The sequence below is a fragment of the Nomascus leucogenys genome, chromosome 12 (assembly GCF_006542625.1).
Source record: "Nomascus leucogenys isolate Asia chromosome 12, Asia_NLE_v1, whole genome shotgun sequence".
NCBI classification, from domain to species: Eukaryota; Metazoa; Chordata; class Mammalia; order Primates; family Hylobatidae; genus Nomascus; species Nomascus leucogenys.
In genome coordinates this window covers 82,523,806-82,549,836 of record NC_044392.1, presented here as the reverse complement: position 1 = coordinate 82,549,836, position 26,031 = coordinate 82,523,806, and the positions used below count along the sequence as shown (strand labels likewise).

The following is a 26,031-nucleotide window of genomic DNA, read 5'->3' as shown; positions in this document are numbered from 1 at the left end:
GAAACTGAATGTTAAAAAAGAAATGATGTTGACACCTATAGTCCCAGCTACTTGGGAGGCTGAGGCAGGAGAATTGTTTGAACCGGGGAGGTGGAGATTGCAGTGAGCTGAGATCAAGCCACTGCCCTCCAGTCTGGGCGTCAGAGCAAGACTCTGTCTCAAAAAAAAAAAAAAAAAAAGTGATGGAATCAGAATAAGAACCTTGGCTATCTGGCTCCAGAGACTTTCAAATGACTTGTTCAGGGTCACATAACCAGAATATGAACCCAAGCAGTCTGCCTCCTCTACAGTAAACTGATCTTCCAGTTAACTTTGTATCTTCGTCTCCTCTTCTCTCCTTACCCATTTCTTTTTCTACTATAGATTTGCTTAAGAATGCTCTTCAGTGCCATCAGTTGGTTCATGTTTATTATAGAACATCTTTGCTCAAGTTCTCCTGCTTGACTACTACATTGGCCAGTGGCTAACCTTGGTTCAGCCTGTTGTCCATTGAGATGTGATTAGGATGTAGGGGCATGTGGTACAAACCAGGGTCACATATAAGTAATAAATAAATTTGGCAGCTTTATTTGGAAGGAGATTGTATGGCAGGCAATCAAAGTGACAGTAGGTAAGGGTGAATGGGTAGACTAAGACTAGATCACAGGGGCTTTCTTTCTCCAGTGAAATGTTTGTGATGTATTCTAGAAGCAGTGGAGAACCATCGGTGTTTTTAAAATAGGGAATTAACACATTTTGAATCTGGAATTTAAGGAAAGGGAAATTGGAAACAAGGAGACCAGCTGGGAGATTTTGTAATAGTTTAGGGATACATAATGGCAGTGGAAATGGAACAATTGATAGGCTTGGTGATTGATGACATGCTGGGGAACAGGGAAAAGGAAGCATTGAAAATGGCTCCAAATCTTAGGACATTTGAAAGGGAAGCATGTAGGCTACTACCATACCACCCTGAACAAGCCTGATCTTGCCTGAAAGGGAGGTGTATAATGAATGTCCAGCAAGCTGTATCCAGGAAACAACTGGAAATATGTCTGGAGTAGAGGAAGGAAGTTTGACTAGCAGATTGGTAGTATCACTAGCACCTAGTTATCCAAATACGAGAAAGAGCCAAGTAACTCCTTCCCTGCCAATTTTGCCAACTGGTGCCAATTTTTTTTTTTTTTTTTTTGAGACGGAGTCTTGCTCTCTCCCCCAGGCTGGAGTGCAGTGGCGCGATCTCGGCTCACTGCAAGCTCCGCCTCCCGGGTTCACGCCATTCTCCTGCCTCAGCCTCCCGAGTAGCTGGGACTACAGGCACCCGCCACCGCGCCCGGCTAATTTTTTGTATTTTTTTAGTAGAGACGGGGTTTCACTGTGTTAGCCAGGATGGTCTCGATCTCCTGACCTTGTGATCCGCCTGCCTCGGCCTCCCAAAGTGCTGGGATTACAGGCTTGAGCCACCGCGCCTGGCCCAACTGGTGCCAATTTTATTACCTAAATATATTTTAATTTTATCCCCTCTTTATCACCATTGATCCTCTCCTGGCTTCATTCATCTGTGCGGTAGTTTTCTCATCTTCATTCTCATTTTCATCTAACTCCTCTTCTACACAAATTTATATATTTTGAAAAATAAATTTGCCATTGTTTCAAACCATTTGCAGGGCAACCACACCTGCCAGCAATAATGTAGGCATACCCTTAAAATGACCCTGTGTGGTGGATATACCTGCATGTGTCGTGAGCTAGGGAATCTGGGAGTCGCCATCCCAGAGATTCGTTCCTTGTCTGTGAGGAACATCTGAGCTCCTGAGCCCATACTGTGGAACACAGGCTGTAAAGGGGATTGAAGCCCTGGGTTAGGGTTGTATGAAGGTTGCCCGGTGGAGGACATTAAAGGAAGGGGGTTAAGTGAAAATGCTCTATAAACTTCCATGCTGTTTGCAAGGGTTTGCAGTTTTCCTGCCCAGTCCACCACCACTGGACTGTAGGTAAGGTGGTTATCTTGTCCAGCCTGCCACCACTGGACTCTCTCCCCTGTATGTAAGCCCCTAATAAAAGCCCATATCTCGTTTGCTGGCTCTGGGTCTCTTCAGCTTCTGGAGCCTGGTGCCTTCCCTATTGAGGTTTAATAGAGCTTCAGCACACACAATTTTATGACTTCTCTTTCACTGTAGGGTACAGTTAAGCTCTTTGCCTCTTATTCATCTTTATCTCTGCAGCTTCATCTGCCACTTCGCACCTTCTCAGTACTCTGTGCTGACCAACGTATAGTTCCACACTCACACATATCTTTGTAAGGAACATGGAGCCAGGCACTTACTTACCTTGCCTTACTTCCCTAACCAGCTCTTACTCAGTCTTTAAAATCCCATTTGGTTTTCATGCCCTCTATGAGGTCTCTTTTGTCTGTCCCTGAACAAAATTTACTTACGCTATTGAATATATCACACACTTTAATTTTCAGACCTGGCTTCCCTACTATACTATAAACTCCCTGAGGATAGGTATTATGTTTTAGTCATCTTTATGTTCCCAGTGCTTAGTACATAGTATGTGCTCGATAAATGTTTAGTGATAACTGGGTTTTATCAGCAGTGTAAATTGCCTTAGATAAGTTATGCTATGGTTTGAATGTTTGTCCTCTCAAAACTCATGTTGAATTTTACAGGCCTGGCTGGGCACTGTGGCTCATGCCTGTAATCCCAGCATTTTGGGAGGCCAAGGCGAGCAGATCACTAGACGTCAGGAGTTTGAGACCAGCCTGGCCAATGTAGTGAAACCCTATCTCTACTAAAAATACAAAAACTAGCCTGGCATGGTGGTGCGCACCTGGACTCCCAGCTACTCAGGAGGCTGAGGCAGGAGAATTGCTTGAACCCAGGACGTAGAGGTTGCAGTGAGCCAAGATCACGCCACTGCACTCCAGCCTGGGTGACAGAGTGAGACTCTGTCTAAATAATAATAATTTACAGGGTAGGCAGGTGGCTTATTCCTGTAATCCCAGCACTTTGGAAGGCTGAGGGGGATGGATTGCTTGAGCTCAGTGTTGGGGTGATCAGACCCAACACCAGGCCTTGGGGACTACGAAGTTTGGCAGAGTCAAAGGAATGAGACAAGACATAAAGTGGGACCAGGGGCCAATGCTAGTATGGAGGCTGTGAAGGCCCTGAGCTCTGGAAGCCCACACTATTTATTGGTGATCAAACAAAGAAGCAGGTAGTGAGGATGTGGGGGTTGAAAGAAAGCGGTTTATCAAGCGCATGGTCTACAGCTGTGACAGTTTAGCATTTTCTTTGAAGCCTATGGAACATGTTCTGCTACTTGAGATAATGGGAAACGTGTTCTTCTGGTTTAAGATACAATTGTTCTATGAGCCTGGGAGTGCTAGAAGCAAGGAGCCAGAGACCACGAGGGGTTTTATGCCCTGAGCCCTGGATTCCATCCAAACCACGAGGGGTTTAACGCCCTGGGCTTAGATTGTGGTGCGGCAGGGCAGCCTTCCACCCTTTGGCACAGAGCTTGGTGTTCCAGAGGCCACGAGGGGTTTTAGACCCTGGACCCCAGACATGTTCCAAGACTCATTTACATTATGTCAGACATGCAAGCCCTGCCTCAGCGTTTTTCCCGACACTCAGCTTTTCCCCAACACTCAGGAGTTTGAGACCAGCCAGGGGAACATGGCAAAATCCTGTCTCTACAAAAGATACAAAAATTATCCGGGTGTGGTGATGCATGCCTGTGGTCCCAGCTACTTGGGGGGCTGAGGTGAGAGAATCCCTTGAGCTCGGGAGGTGGTTGCAGTGAGCCAAGATGGTACCACTGCACTCCAGCCTGGACAACAGGGCAAGACTCTGTCTCAAAAAAAAGGAAATTTAATTGCTGTTGTAGCAGTATTAAGAGGTATGTCCCTTAAGAAATGATTAAGCCAAGAGGGCTCCACCCTCATGGGTGAGATTGGTAGTGTTATAAAAGGATGAGTTTGGCTCCTTCTTGGTCCCTTTTATCCTCTATCCTTCTACATGTGATGACTTAGCAAGAAGGCCCTTGCAGATGCCAGCACCTTGATGTTGGACTTCCCTGCCTCTGGAACTGTGAACCAATAAATGTCTGTTCATTATAAATTACGTATCCTGTGGTATTCAGTTATAGTAGCACAAATGGACTAAGATAGGTGAATACAGTAGTGGGCAAAGATATGAGATGGAAAGAAGCTGGGCCTTGGCATCATTGAGACTTTGCTCCAGTCTGTCCTTCCTCTGGACTTTACTATTCGATGAGCCAGTAAACTCCTTAATGTTTAAGCCAGTCTAAGTCAGATTTTCAGATTTGTAACATAACAAAATATACTTGAAACTGATAAAAGTGGTTCTATCAAATAAAAAGCACTATATTTTCACATTAACAATTTTATATACACTTTTTTTTTTCCATTTAGCAAGTACTCATGAGCATCTGTTAGCAGCAAGGTGGGTTCCCTCCTGATGGTTGTATGGCTACCAGCTGCAGTGCTTCCTTATTCACTTGAGGGGTAGGATGGGGGGAAGGAGGGTGGGAGGAAAGAACAAATTGAGTGTTTGTAGAGTTTCTATTTCAATTAAAGTTTGAGAGCCCAACACATTTTTGTGTAACTTTAAAAATTACTTATGAAAATAATTTATTGAAAGTATTGACCAAACTAAGATGCATCTATTTGGCCATTATTTTCAAGGTTCTGAAAGCTTTTGTGCTCTGAAGCATTTGTTTTGTCTGTGGTAAAATAGAATCATTCAATAAGCAGATACTGAACTCTTGCTGTATACTGAAGATGCAGTTTTTGCCCTTGGGGAGTTCATTGTCTAGTGGGGAGAAAGATATGTAAAAATAATAATGATGCAATGACAGAAATGCTATAATAGAGGTATGCACTGAATGTGATGGGATTAGAGGAAGGAGCCATTAACTTGGTCCTGGGGGAGTTTGAGTGTCATTGGCTGCTTTCCAAGCTTTCACTGTAATGGATATCTTTATCGGTTACTTGTACCTCCTGTAGTGTACTGGTGTGATTGCCAGTTTTATATATCCTGTAATACAGAAGTCCTCTGAGAATGCATACCTTGCTGATGATATTGCTATAGTGATATGAAGTTTTATTTAATATTTAGAGAGTAAAATAGTTACTGCAAAGAGGCAAAAGATTATATTATGACATTTTCTATTATGTTGATTTTTGTTCTATCACTCACGTATACATGTAATCAGTGGGCTTTACAAGAGCTATATCTGTACATTAGCAAAGGGATTTGAAAGGATCACGAATCCATCATTTTAATGATAGATTAGAGCATAATTCTATTTGTGGGAGTGGGAGACTGGAAAAGAGACTAAATGTCACATTTTTGACCGCCACACCTGGATTTCAGACTTGTTAACGAACATTAGCCAGAACTAAGTACCAGTTTCTAACCTGAATTTTCTACTGATATGTGTGGTTTGTTGCTGTCATTAACTATTAACTTTTTTTTTGCTTCAATTTAAGTAAGAGTTTAAAAAATTGATTCTTTTAAATAATTAATGATCATGTCAACTTTGCGTTTTTAAAATAAATCTAAAGAAAGTAGTACATATAAAGGAAAATCAACATAAGTAGCAGAAAATATTTTTTTATTATCAGAAGGAATTCATAAGAAAATATTTTGAAACAGTAGTCTTACTCTTTTAGTGAAATTGTCTTTGTTTTCACTATGAATTTTAGAAAATTAGGCTCTAAGCCAACATTAAACAATGTTCTTTGGAATGAACTGAGAACAAACTGATTTTTGTATTAACTTTATGTTGCCTCTGTATTTTTTAGCTTGCGTGTTATTTTAAACCTACTTTATAAAAATATGTATGCGTTTTTTAGTATCACTAATTAAACTATGATTCCTTTTTATTCCTTATAGGCTTCTAAGGGAAGAATTCCATACAGATGTTACCTTCTCTGTGGGTTATACTTTGTTCAAAGCACACAAAGCAGTCCTTTTAGCAAGAGTTCCTGACTTCTATTTTCATACTATTGGACAGACATCAAATAGTTTAACAAATCAGGAGCCTATTGCTGTGGAGAATGTTGAAGCTTTAGAATTTAGAACATTTTTACAGTAAGTGCTTTCTTTATCCATATAAGTCTAATATGTAATTGCTTATTTTTAACATGTATGTTTTTATTTAATATATTTTCATATATATTTTGTAACCTGATAAGAAAAATCCATTCACTTAAATTCCAAATTATCTTAGTAATTAGTGTTAACAGAGGCTAAGTGTTAATATTAGAAGCTTAGTACTGGTAGAGGCTAAGCATTAACCTAAGACTGATCCTGAGAAAGGGGAAATGGTGTGCTCTCCAGTAATTTAAATGAATTATTCTATTCCAGGGTTTCTCAGTAGTGGCACTACAGGCATTTCAGGTTGTATAATTATTTGTTGGGGGGACAATGCTGTGCATTTTAGGATGTTTAGTTATGACCAAAATGTCTCCAGACATTGCCAGATGTCCTCTGGAGGTCCTAATTGCCCCCTCTTGAGAACCGTTGCTACGTACTGACTCTGTATTGTTGGTATGTGAAACTTTATGTATATTTATAAAAGTATAACATCATAACTGTTTTTATTCTCATGGCTTATGTCTTAGTCCATTTGGGCTGCTATAACAAAATACCTTAGACTGGGTAATTTGTGAACAACAGAAATATATTGATCAAAGTTCGGGAGCCTGGGAAGTCCAAGATCAAGGTGCCAGCAGATTCAGTGCCTGGTGAGGGTTAGTTCCTTGAAGATAGTGTCTTCTCTGTGCCCTCACATGGCAAAAGAGATAAACAAACTTTCTTGGGTCTTTTTTATAAGAGCACTAATCTCATTCATGAGGATGGAGCCCTCATGACCTAATCATCTCTCAAATGTCCCACCTCTCATACCACCGCAATGGGGATTAAGTTTCATCATATGAATTTTGGGGATGGGGGGACACAAACATTCAGACCATAGTAACTTGTATTTGGTCAAATTGTTTTTTGAGAACAGAACATCAATTTGACTTTTTAGTAATTTTGGGGACTCATGTTTGAACTCAGAATTGTCATCAGCTAAATAATGGGAGAAACTAGTTTAAATTAATCTTCATTCTGTACTTCATTTCTTTTTGTTGTTGCATATTATTTCATTGTATGGCTATTCCATATTTTGTTAATCCATTCGTTGCCATTTAAATTGTTTCTATTAATATTTTTTGGCTATGATGAATAATGCTGCTATAACACTTATATACAAATTTTTCTGTGAACCTGTGTTATTATTTTTCTTGAGTATATACCTAGGAGTGGAATTGCTGGGTCATATATATGGTAACTATGTTTAACCTTTTGAGGAACTGCTGAACTGTTTTCCAAACTGGCTATAATATTTTACATTCCCACTAGCAATGTATGAGGGCTTCAGTTTCTCCATATCCTTGGCACACTTGTTATTATCTTCTGTATATTTTTATTGTTACCCTCCTTGTGGATGTGAACTGGTATCTCATTATAGTTTTCATTTGTATTTCCCTGATGACTAATGATGTTGAGCATATTGTTGTGTGCTTATTTGCCATTTTTATATCTTTGGAGAATTGTCTACATCCTTTGCCCATTTTGAAATTGGGCTGTCTTTATATTATTGACTTCTAAGTGTTCTTTATATATTCTGTAATATTAGACTCTTATCACAAATATGATTTATAAATATTTTCTCCCATTCTCTGGGTTGTCTTTTCACTTTCATGATGGTATCATTTATGACACAAAAGTTTTAAATTCTTATGTAGTCAGGCCAGGTGCGGTGGCTCACACCTGTGATCCCAGCACTTTAGGAGGCTGAGGTGGGCAGATCACCTGAGATCAGGAGTTCGAAACCAGTCTGGCCAACATGGTGCAACCCTGTCTCCATTAAAAATACGAAAAAATTAGCCGGGCATGGTGGTGCATGCCTGTAATCCCAGCTACTTGGGAAGCTGAGGCAGGAGAATCACCCGAACCCAGAAGGTGGAGGTTGCAGTGAGCTGAGATTGTGCCACTGCACTCCAGCCTGGATGACGGAGCAAGATTCCATCTCAAAAAAAAAAAAAATTTTATTATGTAGTCTAGCTTATGTAATTTTTCTTTTGTCACTGTGCTTTTGGTGTGATGGCTAAGAAACCATTGCCTAATCCAGGGTCTTGAAGATTTACTCATTAATATGGTTTGGATTTGTGTCTCCACCCAACTCATGTCAAATTGTGATCCCCAGTGTTGGAGGAGGGGCCTAGTGGGAGGTGATTGGATCATGGGGGTGGATTTCCCCCTTGCTGTTCTCTTGATAGTGAGTTCTTAGGAGATCTGGTTGTTTACAAGTGTGTAGCAGCTCCTCCTTGTTCTCTAGAGCTCTTCCTCTTTCTCCGGCCATGTAAGACATGCTTCTTTCTTCTTCGCCTTCTGCCTTGATTGTAAGTTTCATGAGGCCTCCCCAGCTATGCTTCCATGCCTTCCTGTACAGCCTGGGGAACTGGGAGTCATTTAAACCTCTTTTCATTATAAATTACACTGCCTCAGGTAGTTCTTGATAGCAGTGTGAGAACGGACTAATACGTGTGTGTGTGTGTGTGTGCGTGTGTATGTGTGTATGTATATATTTTTTTGAGACAGGGTTTTGCTGTTTCGTAGGCTGGTCTCTCTTTTTTTTTTTTTTAGACGGAGTCTCGCTCTGTCGCCCAGGCTGGAGTGCAGTGGCGCAATCTCGGCTCACTGCAAGCTCCGCCTCCCAGTCGCCATTCTCCTGCCTCAGCCTCCTAGGCTGGTCTCTTAACTCCTGGGCTCAAGTGAGTCTCACGAGTAGCAGAGATTACAGGCATGTGCCACTATGCCCAGGTTACTCCTATATTTTCTTCTAAGAATTTAATGCTTTTACATTTTTAACTCCTACATTTAGGTCTTTGATCCATTTTGAGTTAATCGCCATGTATCACGTAAGGAAGGGATCTGGCTTCATTCTTTTGTATGCAGATATGCAGTTGTCACAGCACCAATTTTTCCTCCTCCGCTCCCTTCTTTTCCTCGGATTGTCTGGACACTCTTATTGAAAATCAGTTGCCCATTGCTGTGGACTGCAATTGTCTCCACCCAAAATTTATGTGTTGAAGCCTTAACCCTCAGTGTGATAGTAGGTGGAGACTGGGCCTTTGGGAGATAGGTTGAGATGACTTCGTGAGGGTGGGGTCTTCATAAGGATTAGTGCCTGTATAAGAAGACTTAGGGCGGGTACAGTGACTCATACCTGTAGTCCCAGCACTTTGGGGGGCTGAGGTGGGTGGATCACTTGAGTCCAGGGGTTTGAGACCAGCCTGGGCAACATGGCAAAAACCAGTCTTTATCAAAAATACAAAAAATTAGCTGGATGTGGTGGTGTGCAGCTAATAGTCCTGGCTACTCAGAAGGCTGAGATGGGAGGATCACTTGAGCCCAGAGGCAGAGTAGTGAGTTGAGATCATGCCACTGCACCAGCATGGGCCTCAGAGTGAGGCTGTCTCCAAAAAAAAAAAAAAAAAAAGAAGAGGCACCAGAGAGCTTGTGTGCATACTTACTCTATCCCTACCATCCAAGGACACAGTGAGGCAATGGTGTCTGGAAGCCAGGAAGCCCTCACCAGAACCCAACATACTGGCACTTCATCTTGGTCTTCTAGCCTCCGAAAACTGAGAAATACATTTCTGTTGTTTAAGCTACTCAGTCTGTGGTACTTCATTATGGCAGTGTAAGTTAATTCACCCATAAATGTGAGGGTTTATTTCTGGTTTCTCAGTTCTATACCACTGGTTTGTATGTCTGACCTTAATGCCGGTGCCATTTATCTGTTTTGACTTTCATGAGAAGTCAGTTGGATTTTCGTGTTTTTATGTCCTTATGTATCTTTTATATGTCTAAGAAACTTCTGGGATATCTGTCCTTATATCCCAGAAATTTTTTGGATGCCAGTCTTTTAGTTATTTGCTAACATGGTTTTTGCCTATAATCAAAATGACATTTACATTAGTATAGAAAATTATCTTTGGATAATTATATTTTAAGTGTATTTATGTGATTGGCTTATTCATTTTATGCTTTAGCAGTTGCTTTAATGACTTTTTTTCTTTATTATTTCTGTTTCATGTGTGATGCTCCTATGGAAAGCATAAATGGAAAATTGCCTAACCTTGGCTACCTGTGTTCATTAAAAGAACTTAATATACTATAATTTAAGCAGATATTTTAAGTACAACTTAGAAAATCATTATCATTTTTCAGTATAGGTTATAGGCTCATCATTGAGTTTGAAATACCAATTTTTTTTTTTTTTTTTTGAGATGGGCGTCTTGCTCTCGTTGCCTAGGTTGGAGTGCAATGGCACGATTTCGGCTCACTGCAACCTTCACCTCCCAGGTTCAAGCAATTCTCCAGCCTCAGCCTCTTGAGTAGCCGGGATTACAGGCATGTGTCACCACGCCTGGCTAATTTTGTATTTTTAGTAGAGACGGGGTTTCTCCATGTTGGTCAGGTTGGTCTCGAACTCCCGACCTCAGGTGATCTGCCCACCTTGGCCTCCCAAAGTGCTGGAGTTACAGGTGTGAGCCACCACACCCAGCCGAAATACCAATTTTAAAGTGTACACTTTTTTCTCCTAGTAGGTGATAGATAATTGTTATAAGAACAAGCTTTGTGGTGAAGCCAGTTCTACCACTTCTGTATGAACTTAGACTAATCACTTACCATTAGTTTCCTCATCTGAAAAATGGGCACATTAATAATACTTATAGTGGTGTTGTGAGGGTTAAATGTGATGATTGTAAAGCACTTAGCACAGTGGCCTGGGCATATGGTAAGCACTGAATAAGACTGCTTTATAGGTAGTGACTTCAGATATGGCTCAAATGATTGTCAGTGGAAAGTTGTGCTTGCTTTATTATCTCATGATTATTGTGTTATTCATAATTGTAGGTGTTATGAAATTATACATTTCTTCAGCTGTTGAATGTATGTTTAAAAGAAGATCCTTGGCATAGATCAAATTTTTATACATTAGAGAAAGGGAGACATTATATCAATGATATCCTTTATTTGTTATCATTAAAAGTGATTGGAAAAAATTGAATTAGACCCAGTATGGGAGAGTGGAGGAAGCACTGGACTTGGCAGTAAGACAGATCTGCCTTCTGGCTGCGCATTATCTTGTTTTATTTTTTTTCAGCCTCAGTTTTCTCATTTCAAAGAAAGTAGTTGAAGTAGCTGGCTTTGTGCTTCATAGCACTTCACAGTGCTCTATTTCAAGCACTTAATCATATTCTGTTTTGTTTTAGGTTAGTCGTGTGTGTCTGTGATTATGTAAGCTCCTTGAGATTAGATTGTCTCATTGATGTGCGCATCTCCATTGGTGCCTCATGTAGTGTCTTGCGCATAGAAAGCACTTGTGACGTACCCTTTTTTGCTTTCAAAGCAGATTGTTTTGACATTTGTCTGTATGAAAAGAAGGCAAAAGGAAGGGAGTACAATGGAAAATGTTGACATGAAAATTTCTTCTAGTGAAAATTCCCATAAGATAATTTCTTGAATTTTTGCTTTGTGAAATTCAGTCCTTGTAAGTCTCTTCAGTTCACGTCGTTTCTTTTTAAGTAATGGATAAAGATTTTGAAATAGTCTTTTATGTTACTACTTATTGTAGCCCTTTGGTGTGCACTTTGTGCACTTGAGTTTGAGTGTGAAATACAGCCTTTGAAAATTTGTTTTATATGCAGCGACTTCAGATATGGCTCAAATGATTGTCAGTGGAAAGTTGTGCTTGCTTTATGACCTCATGATTAAAATTCAATTCAGGATCATAAAAATCTTTGATTTCCTAAGAAGACTAACCTGGTTATTGTTGTGAGAGTGTGTGTGCATGTGAGAGGTAAAGAAAAGAGGGAGGACCTTTGGATGTTTAGTTTAACATCAAGAGCTGGGAGATGCCAGGATAAAGTCTCAATCGGGTAAATACATAAAACAGCACAGAACAAAGGATATCATTTCCTCTGCAAGCTTTCTCTGGCGGTAGCCATTGTCTCTCCCACATCCCTTATACTACAAGGATTGAAAGTGGTTCAATAGGTGTCTTCCTTGTTGTATTTTCTTTCTGGTATCTGGGGTCTCGCTGATGGGGTTGGGGGAAAAGACTGCCCCTCCCAGGCTTCGGTAATTCCTAGAGATAGTAAATGACTTGCCTGTGAACCAGCCAATCCTAAGTACATGGACCCACCTGTATATCCATCTGTATATCCACATTCTCTATCTGGTTCTCATATTCCAGGAGATAACATTCTTTTCCTCTAATCTCCCTATAGCCAAGTACCAGACAAGTAGGGATCATTCCCATAGGCCAGAGCCAGTCAACATTATTCAAACAATCCAGTCCTGATCCTGTTCAGTTGCTTACCTTGCCTTGCTTCTTTCTTCCTTTGAAAACCCCAATAAAGGCTTTTGTCCATGCTTTCCCCTTGCTCCTTCTGACCAACCCTGTTGCTTCCCTGTGTGGCCCTGCATGGTGTGCCCCCTCCTCTTGTAAATTATAACTAACAAATTATCTTTTCAGTGGCAATTGTCTCCTGATCTGTTGGCCTCACTATACCTGAATAACACCAAAATTCCTGTACATTTTAAACACTCACGAATGTCCTTGCTTCCTTCCTTCTTACTCCCCTGTTGTTGAATCTCATTTTACTAGTCTATACCACAGGACAGTCATCTACAAACTGCCAGTTCAGTCCTCCTTCCATAAAGATTTTAGCTACTATTGTCAGTTTTCCTAAATATATGTTTTAGTAATTGCAATTGCTATATAGATGATGTTTCCAGTAACTTGGCCTCTCAGTGCCTTCAATTCCTGTCTTCCAGTCTTGTTATCCACTCTACCTCAACTACTCATTGCCATGTCAAATTCTAAATAGTGCTGTTGCCAATAACTGCAGACCCCCATCATCTTGATTCTAAGAATCTTACTCTCTAACTTCTACCTCCTGTCTTTCTAGCTTATTCCCTTTAGGACGTCAACTCTAATAATTCATTAATTGCAGGTCCTGGTAGAGTTAATCTTACTACTTTTTTTTTTTTCTGAGACAGAGGCTTGCTCTGTCACCCAGGCTGGAGGGCAGTGGCGTGATCTCGGCTCACTGCAACCTCTGCCTCCAAGGCTTAAGCAATTCTTGTCCCTCAGTCTCACAAGTAGCTGGGATTACAGGCGCTCACCACCATGCCAAGCTAATTTTGTGTTTTTAGTAGAGACAGGGTTTCGCCATGTTGGCCAGGCTGATCTCAAGCTCCTGACCTCAAGTGATCCAGCTGCCTCAGCCTCCCAACCTGCTGGGATTACAGGCATGAACCATCAAGCCCAGCCTAGATTTTAATTTTCTTTTATCCTTTTATGTCCTCATTTCCCTCCTTACTCAGTTTAAATGCCTTTCACTATCATTGTATTACTACCTTTGCATACGGCTTCAACTGTGTTGTTCCCTTTGAATTTGATTTGTATGTCAAAACCCCAATCTTACATTCAACTGTGACCTCCCCACTTCTGCATTCACACAGCTGAATGTGGCTGGAAAAACACACAGTCATGCTAACCACCAGTAGGCACTTAGTGCTATTAGTCATACTACATGCAATCACCTATATTTCCTTTTTTTTTTTTTTTTTAGAGATGGTATTTCATTCTGTTGCTTAGGCTGGAGTGTGATGGTGCAATCATAGCTCACTGTAACCTTGAATGCCTGGACTCAAGTGATCCTCCTGAGTAGCTGGGACTACAGGTGCATGCCACCACACCTGGCTAATTTTTCTATTTTTTTATAGAGATGGGGTCTTGCTGTGTTGCCCAGACTAGTCTAGAATTCCTGGGCTTAAGCAGTCCTCCCACCTCAGCCTCACAAAGTGCTGAGATTACAGGTATGAGCCATAGCGTGTGGCCAGTCACCTATATTTCCCTAGTCCTACTTGAGTTCCCACTTTCTTGGAGTATTATTTTATACTTCCTCTTTCCTGAACCTTCAGCTGTTCCTCTTCATTCTCACTTTTGATGACCTGCTTTCTATTTCACTGAGAAAGTCAAAGCAGTGAGAACTTTTACAAACTTCTTCCGTATCTGTTCACATACTTGCATCTGTACCTATATGCTTTATTTTCCTCCCTGTTATTACTGATGAACTGTCAGTGCTTCTAAAATCAAATCCTCTATTTGTCCACCAGATCTCATCCTATTCCTTTTCACCTAGTCAGGGACATTGTTCCAGCAGTTTTCATCTTTCCACAGAAAATTTCTTCTGTCTTAGATCTCCTCATCTAAACATGGTATTTTCTCCCCCACCTAAAAAATGACTCTTTCCTGACCTGCCTTCACTTTCAGCTCGTACTCCACCAGCTAATACCCTAATGCTCTGCTCCTTTTCACGTCAAAGCTCCTCAAGAATTATCTATCACACTCTCGCCAATTCCTTTCCTCTCATCTACTCTTTTTTTAATGGATATAATTTTCACATACCATAAAATTGACCATTCTAAAGTGTATGAGTCAGAGGTTTTAATATATTCACAATGTTGTGCCACCAACGTCACTAATTCTAGAATATCTTCATCATCCCAGAAAGGAGCCCCATAGCCATTAGCAGCCACCCCTATTTCCTCCTTCAACCAGCCCCTGGTGAACAACCTACTTTCTGTCTTCAAGGATTTGCCTATTCTGGTCATTTCATATAAATGGAATCATACAGTATATGGCCTTTTACTTGTGGCTTTCTAAACTCGACACGGTATTTTCACAGTTCATCTATGTTGTGGCATGTATCAAACTTTATTCCCTTTATGGCTGTATATTTTATTATATGATAAATCAGGGGTCATAGGATTATCCTCAGGTTTGATGACTTGCTGAGAGGACTCACAGTACTCAGCGTATAGTCATACTGAAGGCTATGATTTACTGCAGAGAAAGGAAACAGGGAAAAGCCACGTGGGGCAAAGTTCATGAAAATCAAGGCATAAGTTTCTAAGGGTCTTCTCCCGGCGGGAGCACAGAGGACATGCCTAATTTCCCCAGCAATGAGTTGTGACAGTGCTTCTGAAATGTTGCCAACAAGGGACACTCATTAGAAGCTCAATGCCCAGGTTTTTTTATTGGGAATTGGTTACGTAGGCACTCCTGCCCACGTGTACTGGAATTCCAGACTCCCAGGAGGAAGGTCTGTGTTCAGCATAAACTATTGCTTGTATAAACAGTTCAGACATAGTGAGCCACCTTTACGTTTAGAGAATGCTAAGCACAGCGCCCAAATCCATGTTTCCAGATATCAGCCAAGGGCCAAGCTTATAAATAAATCTTTCAAGGTATAGCAGTCAGGCCTGCTATGTTACCTATTTCCCCCTACATATGGATATACTATATTTTGTTTACCCAGTCATCAGTGGTAGGCTTTTGGGTTATTTCAACTTTTTGGCTGTTATGAATAAATCTGCTATGAACATTTATATATAAATTTTTTATGGGAACATACATTTTCAAGTCTCTTGTATTATATACCTAGGAGTGGAATTACTGGGTCATATAGTAACCTTTTCAGGAACTGACAGACTCTTTTCCAAAATGGCTGTACCATTTTACATTACCACCAGCATGTACAAAATTTCCAATTTCTCCAGATTCTCAACATGTTATCTGTTTTTTTTTTTTTTCAAATTATACCTATCCTAGTGGCTGTGAACTGGTATTATTGTTTTCATTTGCATTCCCATGATAGCTAATTATTTGCATTCCCATGATAGGTAGTGATCTTGAGCAATTTTTGTATGCTTATCAGTTATTTTTACATATTCTTTGGAAAACTAATCACGTCCTTTGCCCATTTTAAAATTGGGTTCTCTTTAAACTATTATGCTTTTAGAGTTCTCTGTATATACTGGAATACTAGACTCTTATCAGACATGATTTGCAGAAGTTTTCTCTCATTCTGTGGGTTCTCTTTTAGGGTATTCTGGAAATCAAACATCTTTAATTTGTGTGATTTCCACTTTATCTTTTCTTTTGTCGCTGTGCTTTTGGAATCATATCTAAGACACCAAGGTCATGAAGATTTATGTCTATGTTTACTTATAACAGTTTTGTACTTTTAGCTTTTCCATTTAGGTCTTTGATCTATTCTGAGTTAATTTTTGTATATGGTATGAGGTTAGGGTCTAACTTCATTCTTTTGCACTTGGATGTTCACTTGTCTCAGCACCATTTATGGGGGAGACTGTTCTTTCCCTACTGTGTTATTGTCCGGACACCCTTGTCAAAAATTAGTTGCCCATAAATGTATGTTCTAGACTCAGTTCTATTCCACTCAGTTCTATATATCCACCATTCTTATGTCAGTACCACACAGTCTTGATTACTGTAGCTTTGTAGGAAGCTTAGAAAATTGAGAAGTGTGAATCAACCAACTTTGTTCTTTGCAAGATTGTTTTGGCTGTTCTGGGCCCCTTGTATTTCCATTTGAATTTGAGGATTGGCTTGTCAATTTCTGCAAAAAAAAAAAAAAAGTCAGCTGGAATTTTAATAGGGATTGCATTTAATCTGTAGATCAATACAGAAAGTGCTACTATCTTAACAATATTAAGTCATCTAATCCGTGAACACGAAATGTGTTTCCATTTATTTAGTTGCTTTCGACATTGTTTTGTAGCTTTCAATGAGTGTCTTATACTTTTTTTTTTGACTCTTATTTATTTATTTATTCTTTTTATTAATTTTTTTTGGCACACAAAAACAAACATTTTCTAAAAATACATACAAACAAAAGGATGCGTATCAAACATATTAGGAAGGTTGCACATGGGAAGTCGGGGAATAGAAATGGGGGGTGGGAATTAAAATAAATGAGAGAGGGACTTTATATGGATCAGTGATAATAACTCAATCCTCTATTTGACAAAGAAGAAGGAGAAGGAAGAGGAAGAAAAAGAAAGTGGGATAAAGGATCAGAAAGGGAGGAAAATAGAAAAAATTAGAGTATGACTCCAGGGTAGACCTGTTTTGTTGTCACTGGGTTGGTTGGTTGGTTTGCCTGTTGTATTTTTCATTTGTTTCGCCATGTTGGCCAGACTGGTCCCGAACTCCTAGCCCGAAGTGATCAACCCGGCCCCCCAGGGTGCCGGGACCACAGGCGTGAGCCACCACGTCCAGCCCCCACATTGCTTCTGGCCTCTGTGGTAGACCTCCCAGATGGGGCGGTCGGGCAGAGGAGCTCCCCACATCCCAGATGGGGCGGCCGGGCAGAGGCGCTCCTCACTTCCCAGACGGGGCGGCCAGGCAGAGACCCTCCTCACTTCTTCCCAGATGGGGCGGCCGGGCAGAGGTGCTCCTCACTTCTTCCCAGACGGGGCGGCCGGGCAGAGGTGCTCCTCATTTCTTCCCAGATGGGGCGGCCGGGCAGAGGCGCTCCTCACTTCCCAGACGATGGGTGTCCGGGCAGAGGCACTCCTCACTTCCCAGACGATGGGTGGCCGATGGGTGGCCGGGCAGAGGCGCTCCTCACTTCCCAGACGATGGGTGGCCGGGCAGAGGCGCTCCTCACTTCCCAGACGGGGCGGCCGGGCAGAGGCGCTCCTCACTTCCCAGACGATGGGTTGCCGGGCCGAGGCACTCCTCACTTCCCAGACATGGGTGGCCGGGCAGAGGCGCTCCTCACTTCCCAGACGGGGCGGCCGGGCAGAGGCGCTCCTCACTTCTTCCCGGACGGGGCGGCCGGGCAGAGGCGCTCCTCACTTCCCGGATGGGGCGGCTGGGCAGAGGCGCTCCTCACTTCTTCCCAGACGGGGCGGCCGGGCAGAGGCACTCCTCACCTCCCAGATGATGGGTGGCCGGGCAGAGGCGCTCCTCACCTCCCCGACGATGGCTGGCCGGGCAGAGGCGCTCCTCACCTCCCAGACGATGGGCGGCCGGGCAGAGGCGCTCCTCACTTCCCAGACGGGGCGGCCGGGCAGAGGCGCTCCTCACTTCTTCCCGGACGGGGCGGCCGGGCAGAGGCGCTCCTCACTTCCCAGACGGGGCGGCCGGGCAGAGGCACTCCTCACTTCTTCCCAGACGGGGCGGCCGGGCAGAGGCGCTCCTCACTTCCCAGACGGGGAGGCCGGGCAGAGGCGCTCCTCACTTCTTCCCAGACGGGGCGGCCAGGCAGAGGCGCTCCTCACTTCCCAGACTATGGGTGGCCGGGCAGAGGCGCTCCTCACCTCCCAGACGATGGGTGGCCGGGCAGAGGCGCTCCTCACCTCCCAGACGGTGGGTGGCCGGGCAGAGGCGCTCCTCACCTCCCAGACGATGGGTGGCCGGGCAGAGGTGCTCCTCACTTCCCAGATGGGGAGGCCGGGCAGAGGGGCGGCCGAGCAGAGACGCTCCCCACCTCCCAGACGGGGCGGCGGCCGGGCAGGGGCTGCAATCCCAGCACCCTGGTAGGCCAAGGCAGGCGGCTGGGAGGCGGAGGCTGCCGCGAGCCAAGACCACGCCACCGCACTCCAGCCCGGGCAACACCGAGCACCGAGTGAGCGAGACTCCGTCTGCAGTCCCAGCACCTCGGGAGGCCGAGGCAGGCAGAGCACTTGGGGTCAGGAGCTGGAGAGCAGCGTGGCCAACATGGCGAAACCGCGCCTGCAGCCAAAGGAGAAAAAGCAGGCAGCGGTGGTGGCGCGCCCCGGCAGTCCGAGGCAGTGAGCGTTGCGGGGCAGCAGCGAGTCTAGTAGATTGCAGCCTGGGCCACAGAGGGGAAAGAAAGAAAGAAAGAGAGAGAGAGAGAGAGAGACAGAAGGAAGGAAGGAAGGCAGGCAGGCAGGCAGGCAGGCTACTTCTTTTGTTAAATATACTCCTGGTATTTTATTTTTTAGAATACGATTGTAAATGGAATTATTTTCTAATTTCATTTTTGATTGTTCAGTGCTAGTATATAAAAACATAATTTTTGCATGTTGATCTTGTATCCTGCAACCTTACTAAACTTGTTTAGTAGTGTTTTTGTAGATATCCAAGGATTTTATATATCCAAATTTGTCATCTATAAATAAAGATAGCTTTACTTATTTCTTTACCATGTAGATGCCTTTTATTTCTTTTTCTTGCCTAATTGCCCTGGCTAAAACCTTCTATAAAATGTTGAATAGAAGTGGTAAGAACAGACATCCTGGCTGATCTTAGGAAGAAAGCTTTCAGTTACCATTAAAGTAGGATGTCAGCTGTGGGTTTTTCATGGATGTCCTTTATCAAGTTGAGGACATTCTCTTTTATTCCTAGTTTGTTGAATGTTTTATCATGACAGCGTATTGGGCTTTGTCAAATGATTTTTCTGCACTGATTGAAGTGATCATGTGGTTTTATGTACTTTATTTTACTGGTATGGTGTATAACATTAATTTTCTGAATTCCTGAGATACATCTGTTTGTCATGGTGTATAATCCTTTTTATATGCTGCTGGATTCAGTTTAAAATTATTTTGTTGAGGGTTTTTTTATTTACACTAATAAGGAATGTTGGCCTTTGTTTTTGTTTCCTTGTGATGCCTTTGTCTGCTTTTGTATTAGTAATACTGGCCTCACAGAATGAGTTGGGAAGTGTTCCTTCCTCTTCTGTGTTTTTGGAAAAATTTGTGAAGGATTGGTGTTAATTATTAAACATATTGGTAGAATCTACCAGTCAAGCTATCTAGTTCTGTTTTTTTCTTTGAGGGAAGATTTTGATTTCGAATTCAATCCCTTTACTTGTTATAGGTGTACTCAGATACTCTATTTCTTCTTGAGTCAGGTTTGGTAGTTTGTGTCTTTCTTGGAATTGTCCATTTCATCTAGATTATCTACTTTTTTGGCATTATTATTATTATTATTATTTTTGAGATGGAGTCTCACACTGTTACCCAGGCTGGAGTACAGTGGCATGATCTCGGCTCACTGCAAGCTCTGCCTCCTGGGTTCAAGCGACTCTCCTGACTCAGCCTCCCAAGTAGCTGGGATTACAGCCACCCTGTACCACACCCGGTTAATTTTTTGTATTTTTAGTAGAGACAGGGTTTCACCATGTTGGTCAGGCTGGTCTTGAACTCCTGACCTCGTGATTTGCTTGCCTCGGCCTCCCAAAGTGCTGAGATTATGGGCGTGAGCCACCGCGCCTGGCTGGCATTATTATTTTTTGTTTTTATTTATTTCCATAGGTTTGTGGGGGAACAGGTGGTGTTTGGTTACACTAATAAGTTCTTTAGTGGTGATTTCTGAGCTTTTGGTGGACCCATCACCCGAGCAGTATACAGTCTATCCGATTTGTAGTCTTTTATCCCTCATCCTCCTTCCACCGTTTCCCCCACCAATCCCCATTGTCCATTGTATCATTCTTATGCCTTTGCATCCTCATAGCTGAGCTCCCATTTATGAGTGAGAACATATGATGTTTTCTAATCCTGAGTTACTTCCACATCACAGGGTAGTTCTCGCTCAGGAATATTCTGAGTTGTCATTTTCAGTCTCATATCCCAAGCTCTGAAGGGCACAAGGATCAACTCAGGCCAGATGCATGGATACTTGACATTGATGGTTGCTGGACCTTAGCCATTTATGCCCATCCACATGGCTCCAGCCATCTCGGTAAAAGTAATGCCTTCCAAGCAAATCTCCAGAATAATTTTACTGAAGCATGACAAAATTCACATGGAAGAAGACAGCTCCTGAAATATTCATGACAGCTCCCGCAGACACACTACTCACTGCCCCACCAGGACCCGGGGAATCTCCACCTGCCATGCAGTCCCCCAAGGGGAAACAGAGGCATCGAAGGTTCCAGGGGTGAGGTGGCACTCACTGTGACAGGCAGCCACGAATTCCATTTTTTGGCATTATATATTACTTTTTAACATTTAACATTTTATAGACTCCTTTTCAAACTTTCTGCTGTTTATTTTTTTATTTTTATTTACTTATTTTTGAGACAGGGTTTCACTCTGTTGCCCTGACTAGAGTGCAGTGGCATGATCACAGCTCACTGCAACTTGACCTGCAGAGCTTAAATGATCCTCCCACCTCAGCCACCCAAGTAGCTGGGACTGCAGGTGCACGCCACCACACTCTGCTAAGTTTTTAAATTTTTTGTAAAGATGAGGTCTCACTATGTTGCCCAGGTTGCTCTTGAACTCCTGAGCTCAAGCAATCCTCCTGCCTTGGCCTCCCAAAGTGTTAGGATTACAGGCGTGAGCCATCACACCCGGCTTCTGCTGTTTTATTTTATTTATTATTATTATTATTTTTTGAGATGGAGTCTTGCCCTGTCGCTCAGGCTGGAGTGCAGTGGCACAATCTCAGCTCACTGCAACTTCCGCCTCCTGGGTTCAAGTGATTCTCATGTCTTAGCCTCCCAAGTAGCTTACAGGCACCCACCACCACGCTCAGCTAATTTTTGTATTTTTTAGTAGAGGCAGGGTTTCGCCATGTTAGCCAGGCTGGTCTCGAACTCCTGACCTCAAGTGGTCTGCCCACCTTGGCCTCCCAAAGTGCTGGGATTACAGGTGTGAACCACCGTGCCCAGCTGGCTTCTGCCATTTTAGATTGACCTTTCTACAGTTAGTCCAAATTAAGAAGGTTTAATATTATATATGAAAGTGGCACACTAAGGAAACTAACATTCTTTCTTTTTAAGAATCACCAATGTTATTTAATTAATATTTTATATTTGTCTTTTAGGATTATATATTCATCAAACAGAAACATAAAAAACTATGAAGAGGAAATTCTTAGGAAAAAGATAATGGAGATTGGGATATCACAAAAGCAACTTGACGTCAGTTTTCCAAAGTGTGAAAACTCATCTGATTGTTCTCTTCAGAAGCATGAAATTCCAGAGGATATCAGTGACAGAGATGACGATTTCATTTCCAATGGTGAGGTATTTTTTATGGAGTTTTATTTATAGCCGTGAAAATAATTATATTCTGATACAGTTAGAGAAAAGCATACTTCAAAAATATGCTTTACTGATTTTTTTTTTTTAATAAGTATGGAGAACTGAAAACACTAGTATTGTTAACTCCCAGTTTTTTCCAAGTAATTGGAGATAGGGTTATTATGAATAAATCCATACATAACTCACAATTCTCCTTTTAGCCACTATGCCTCTACGTTATTGTCCTTATTATAATCTATACCAATAAAGAAGTTTTGGCAGAGTCAGTTCTGCTTAACACCGTAACAAAAATGGTAGCCTAGTTTTATGCATATTAAATGGTTAAGAAATACATAAATACTATAATACATATGGCATTTTACCATGAAAAAGACCTTAAGTTTGCTTGTGAAAGTAGATTTCAGAAGGGTTGCAGCTTGTGAGGTATTGCAAATTGATGGAACGAGAAAGTGGATTTCAGAAGGGTTGCAGCTTGTGAGTTATTGCAAATTGATGGAACTCATTTTTTCAAAACAAGTGTTAGAGCAGAATTGATTATATTTGAAAATATTTGTTGGGTTGAAGGATCTTATTACTGGTGTGTAAAGCAACAACAATTACTTACCTGATTTATCCTGGTTAGATTCCTGTTATATTACAGTCAACATATCTAATTATGAGTGAACGAATAGACATTCTAGGCCTTGAGGTAGATCATTCATATGCATTAAGGATGGATGCATACATAGAGAGAGGTTCTGACAGGAAACCTGAGGTCCCTGGATCAGAGAACAGACCATTTATCACTTGCAGAGCATCTTAGTGCCAGTTCTCAGCTCCTAAACTCCGTGAGGCACTGCAGTGAGGGCCTGATGTTACCCAGCCCATGCGGTGGGATTGCACCACAAAAAGGAACACCAAAATTAGGAAACTTTAAGCTTTCACAGGTTGCTGGCAGATCTTCCCATTCTCCTCTCTAGAGACAGAAAGACCTTTCTTTGGAAACTAACCCTTTGGGAGGGGAGGAGAAGGTAGCTTCCTTACCCTGTAATATAAGGAAATGACTTCCAGGGGAGGAATGTTTCTCAATTTTTCTGGAGTAATACATATCTCTAGTTTCCAAGGCATGTTTGCTGTTTAATCATCCTTTAACCAAGTTTACTGGTGCTCTACTCAGACAGGTCAGACCATGCTGAAACATAAAAATATTCATAGAAAAGTATCTCCCAATAGTTGGTTATCTGAAGTCAGATGGGAATTTATAAAACCAGATATAGATGGGTGTGTCTCATAACACATGTAGTAAACTGAGGTATCTTGTAGATATTTAGGTGTGCATGTGTACAGGTGCATGGCTCAGTTCAGCTGAGTGCAGCTTTCTGCATTAACCTAGTGTTTCTCATCTGAATTTTGCACCTAAGCAAATGCGAAATTCATGTTATGCTCAAATTGTTACCTAATACGTGAATTGTATTGGATCAAACTCATTTTTTCAAAACAAGTGTTAGACCAGAATTGATGGTATTTGAAAATATTTTTTGGGTTAAAGGATCTTATTACTGGTGTGTAAAGCAACAACTGTTACTCATCTGATTTATCCTGGTTATATTCCTGTTATATTACAGTCAACATATCTAATTATGAGTGAATGAATACACATTCTAGGCCTTGAGGTAGATCATGCATATACTTTATTTAATTTAGTCTCATAAAACCCTAGGAAGTGTTACAGACTGATTTTATCAGTAAGACCCAGATAGGACTCTAAGACTCAGAGAGCGTAAGAGACTTTCCTGAGGTCACACAGAGCAATTGACAGAGCTGATATTTGAAATCCAGTTTTCTTACTCTAGTGTAGAGCTCTGCTGTGGTTCTATGGCAGCCCTTTAAAGTGGCCAAATAAGTTGTGAGTTTAAGTGAAAAGAGCCTCTGCCTTTTGACTGTTTTCTCCATCACTCCATGGAAAATCCCCACGTTCACCAGTAACCTGCCAGTTGCCAGCTTAATAGACATTTTTTTATCTACATCTTATAAACCTTTTTGCAGCCTTTCATGCTGTTAATAGTGCCCTCCTTGAAACTTCTGTTTTCTGTGACACCATGCTTTCCTGATTTTCCTTCTTGGCCATTTCTCAGTCTTTTTTACTGATGTATCATCTTTCTACCCCTTAAATAAATGGTATTCTGTAATTTTTTTGAGCTTCATATCCAACCATTGACTAAACATATCTGTTAAAGTCTACCTTATTATTATTATTATTATTTTTTGAGAAGGAGTCTCGCTCTGTTGCCCAGGCTGGAGTGCAGTGGCACGAATCTCAGCTCATTGCAACCTCTGCCTACTGGGTTCATGCCGTTCTCCTGCCTCAGCCTCCCAAGTAGCTGGGACTACAGGCGCCTGCCACCACACCCGGCTAATTTTTTATATTTTTAGTAGAGACGGGGTTTCACCATGTTAGCCAGGATGGTCTCAATCTCCTGACCTTGTGATCCGCCCACCTTGGCCTCCCAGAATGCTGGGATTACAGGCGTGAGCCACTGCGCCCAGCCCCTTATTTTTTTATTTTTAAAATTTTTATTGTTTTTAATGAGATGGGGGTCTCACTCTGTCACCCAGGCAGGAGTACAGTGTCATGATCTCAGCTCACTGCAACCTCTACCTCCCAGGCCCAAGTGATCCTCCCACCTCAGCCTCTCGAGTAGCTGGGCTCAAAGGGGTGCCACCACACCTGGCCAGTATTTTGTATTCTTAGTAGAGATGAGGTTTCCCTGCATTGCCCAGGCTGGTCTTGAACTCTTGAGCTCAGTCAGTCCACCCACCTCAGCCTCCCAAAGTGCTGGGATTATAGGCATGAGCCACTGTGCCTAGCCAAAATATATCTTAAATATCTCAACTGTAACCTGTCCCAAATTCAACTTGTGGGACTCTGTCACTAGTGACTGATCTTCACCAGAGCTACTGCCCAAAGTTTGTTGACAGGCAAAGTTACGATAAACAGTTGTTAAAAGAAAAACGTTAGCTAAAATGAACCTGAGTTTATTTGAACAAAGAACAATTCATGAATCATGCAGCACTCAGAACCAGAAGAGGTTCAGAGAACTCTGCTCTACAACTGGCCAGTGAGTATGTATAGACAGAATATGGAAGTAAAGTACAGAAATGGCTTGATTGGTTATAGCTGAGTGTTTGCCTTATTTGGACATGGTCAGATCAGTTGGCTGCCTGTGATTGGCCAAAGCTTGGCTGCTTATAATTGGCTGAGATCTAGCTATCTATTACCAAAAATAAACACTCCTAAGTTAGGTTAGGTTTTGGTTTGTTTACATACCAAGGTTGCAGTTCCTTAAGTAGGAACTCAAAGTATGGAGGCAGCTTAGTTCAAATTTAAGTTAACAATTTCTGCCTTTGGATTAGTCTCTTGATTGTGAGATTGACCAAAACCTTGGGCATTGATGCCAGTCTCTTGATACCATCATAATGGACTTGTTTGGTCTCAGAGTAGAATTTACTGGTCTCTATGTCAGGTCAGTTAAATGATTCTTTACATTCTTGCTGGTTTAGTCAAAGTTAATGCATGGTAGATGGCAGCATACAAATATTTAAGACTCCTGAGAGGATATGGTATACCAGGGATGCTACGATCATGACTATCAGGAGGCTAATACCAAAAGACAAAAGTGTACTCCTGCCGGGCATGGTGGCTCATGCCTGTAATTCCAGCACTTTGGGAGGCCAAGGCGGGCGGATCACAAGGTCAAGAGATCGAGACTATCCTGGCTAACACGGTGAAACCCCGTCTCTACTAAAAATACAAAAAAAATTAGCCAGGCTTGGTGGCACATGCCTTGTGGTCCCAGCTACTTGGGAGGTTGAGGCAGGAGAATGGCATGAACCCAGGAGGTGGAGCTTGTGGTGAGCCAAGACTGCGTCACTGCACTCCAGCCTGGGCGACACAGCGAGACTCCGTCTCAAAAAAAAAAAAAAAAGTGTACTCCTTTATAGGGGCCCCTACAAACCAAACTGATCAAAATTAATCTAATCAAAATTTAGGCAAGATAGATAGTTCAACAATATTT

At 42.1% G+C, this 26,031-nt stretch overlaps 1 protein-coding gene across 1 annotated transcript in view; it reads left to right on the top strand.

Moving 5' to 3' along the window:
* BTBD8 (BTB domain containing 8) overlaps positions 1-26,031 on the top strand; it is a 113,671-nt gene that overhangs the window by 2,668 nt on the left and 84,972 nt on the right. Inside the window, exons 2-3 of the mRNA XM_003260047.2 lie at positions 5,907-6,104; positions 21,757-21,953. Coding sequence (XP_003260095.1) covers positions 5,907-6,104; positions 21,757-21,953 — 395 coding nt within the window. The remainder of the gene's footprint in view (positions 1-5,906; positions 6,105-21,756; positions 21,954-26,031) is intronic.